The 2,500-nt window shown below is 48.0% G+C and overlaps 1 protein-coding gene across 1 annotated transcript in view; it reads right to left on the minus strand.

Moving 5' to 3' along the window:
* LOC135151274 (NADH-ubiquinone oxidoreductase chain 2) overlaps nt 1–2,500 on the minus strand; it is a 5,393-nt gene that overhangs the window by 1,864 nt on the left and 1,029 nt on the right. Inside the window, exon 1 of the mRNA XM_064089141.1 lies at nt 1–2,500. This exon is cut by the window's left edge and continues 1,864 nt beyond it; it is cut by the window's right edge and continues 1,029 nt beyond it. Coding sequence (XP_063945211.1) covers nt 1–438 — 438 coding nt within the window. The 5' untranslated portion in view covers nt 439–2,500.

Consider the following 2,500-nt stretch of genomic DNA (forward strand, 5'->3'; position numbering starts at 1 on the left):
AATGGAGAAGGTAATAGCCGAAATAGGATTCGTTTTGGCTAGAGCGCCCAAATCCGCTATATATTTGACACGGGTTTGCCGTAATGCTGAAACTATGGCGAATGCATCTATCGTCATTGATGCATAAATAAAGATACCAATTAGTAGTGATTGAATCCCTTCTATGGTTCCGCATGAGAAACCAGTACGAATATAACCTACATGTCCAATTGAACTATGAGCTAGAAGTCTTTTTACTTTCGTTTGGGCCATGGCGGCCAGTGCTCCTAAGATCATAGAAGCAATGCTGCAGAAAAAGAAGATTTGTTGCAATGTAGCTCCATAAGAACCATAAATAGAAACACGTGAAATATTAGCAGAAATCGAGATTTTAGGCGCAATAGAAAGGAATGCTGTAACCGGGGTGGGTGAACCCTCATAGATATCAGGTGCCCACATATATAGAGTCAAAAGAGATATGGAATCCGAGGGGGGGTGGTTTTCTTCGGGGCTCGAGAGATGGAATAGGATAGGGCCCACAAGTTTTTAATTCGCCGCTGGGGAATTCACACGAAAGGGAACGACGAATTCTCAACAAAAAGGTGCTCTCTGAACCGAACGTGAAAGTAGTTTTCCATCAGACGGCTGTTCCCGTAACTCTACTCTCGACTTGGATTATATATCCAAAAAGGTCCGCTCTCGGCCATTCCACGCGCTGCCCTAGCAGAGGCGTGGTTATCTGAAGTGGATTCTCTCTTTTGTAGTAGATGCCGAACCTGCTGCCCCATTGACTAAGAGGGGGGCGGGCGCAGCAGCTACATGGACCCCTTCCTTTCTGTTGTTGCCAGCGCTTTCCCGGGCCGAGTCGGAATTCTTTATTCTATTAGAAAGGGCAGGTAAAGCCCGAAGGCTGCTATCCCAATAGGCCAGCGGGCGGAACGAGGAGAGAGCCCGACAATCATACCACCGCCACCGCGGTCGAAAAAGCGTGTTCCCTTCAGATAAGACGCACCGTAGGCCATCCTCGGCCTTCTTCGTTTTCGATGAAAAAACAAGAAAATATCGATCTCCGAAAGCCTTTTCCTTCCCCCGCCGCATCTCCCTCCCCTCGTCGAGCCTTTCCTTTAATGGTTGGGGGAAGCATTCCCTTATCTGAACTTGGCGGACATTCTTTCCAGCCTGACTCAAATAGGGGGTGGGGTTGGTTTGAACATAAGCTCAAACATGATTTGAAGGGTCCTAGCTACGCCATGCGTTCAATACAAAATATGGAAAGCAGCAGGGATGACAAAAAGAGGGCGCTTTCCTGTGTTGCACTGAAAAAAAAGGACCTAAGAGAAGAGCGTCTTCTCTTAGCTTTCTTCCTCCCGCGCCCGCCGCCGCCCGGCCCGCGTTAGAGGGGAAGATTCGCAAAGCGGGAAAAGGCAGAGGGAGGGGGAGCACCATCTTATTATCTTCGCGATAACTTCCGGATCGAAGAAGCATTCGGAACGGGCTCCGCGTTCATAAAGAGCAGATGGATCCTATCCCCTATATCGAACACTCATTCCTATCTATTGATAGAAAGATCTTCGTAAAATACCGGACTTTTCCTTTTTTTAAGAATTCCTCATATCCAAGGCAGCTTATCACAAGCACCCCGCCCCATACGACTAGTTGGGGGGGCTGTTCGCCTTTTGAATCAAACAAAGTAAGTAGTAGGGGCTTCATAGCGACTTTCGTTCTAAAGGAAAGCGAAGAACCCACTTTTAGTCAAATAAGAGCCCTACTTCCCTCTTTGCGACCTCATCACTTAAATTTAAGTGCAAACCCATTTCTTAGTCACCGGGCTGAGCGCACCTTTGGTTGGTACTTCAGTAGGGCGGGCTGTTTGATAGCGGCTTCTTTCTTTCGTTTGGTAGGGCGACGAAAGGCTACTTCAATCTATAAAACAGCCGGAAACTTGAGAGGGTCGCCTTTGGAAGCGTTCGCCGGTAACCAAAGCGTCACTCCTTCCTTTTGATTATGTCGTGACGCTGACTGAATCCAATCCATAAACCCGGAAACGAAACGAAGTTCGTTCCCTTTCGTCAAGTAGGTAAAGTAGGCATACGAACCACTTTTGCTTTGCCTTATACTCTATTGGAACAAAGCAAAGAAGGAGGGGGAATGGAGAAAGGAAAGGGACAAGGGCGGTCTTGCTTGGCGCGAAGGCTGCTGGTTCGGGGGTAGAGTACAGTACTAAAGGTCCTCGGACTTCCAGGCGGTTTTTCTTTTGGGCAGCTGTTCACCGTTGGATCTCGCCAATACAGCCCCCTATAGTTTTCGTTACCGAGATATCTTTTTTTTCTTGTTCCCAGGTATTTTTTGGGTAATCTGCTCCCATGCTGCAAACAGTCAAATCTGAACTTCACTTTGTCGCCCTTCTTTCTTTCCTCGCGAGCAGGAAGCACACCAGTAGCGTGCGTTGCGTGATTCTACTGTGTTTTTTGCACTTGACTGGGGGGACAGTTGACCGGAAGATAACTTCGATTCGCCCGGC

Source organism: Daucus carota, chromosome 1 (genome assembly GCF_001625215.2).
Source record: "Daucus carota subsp. sativus chromosome 1, DH1 v3.0, whole genome shotgun sequence".
Lineage (NCBI taxonomy): Eukaryota > Viridiplantae > Streptophyta > Magnoliopsida > Apiales > Apiaceae > Daucus > Daucus carota.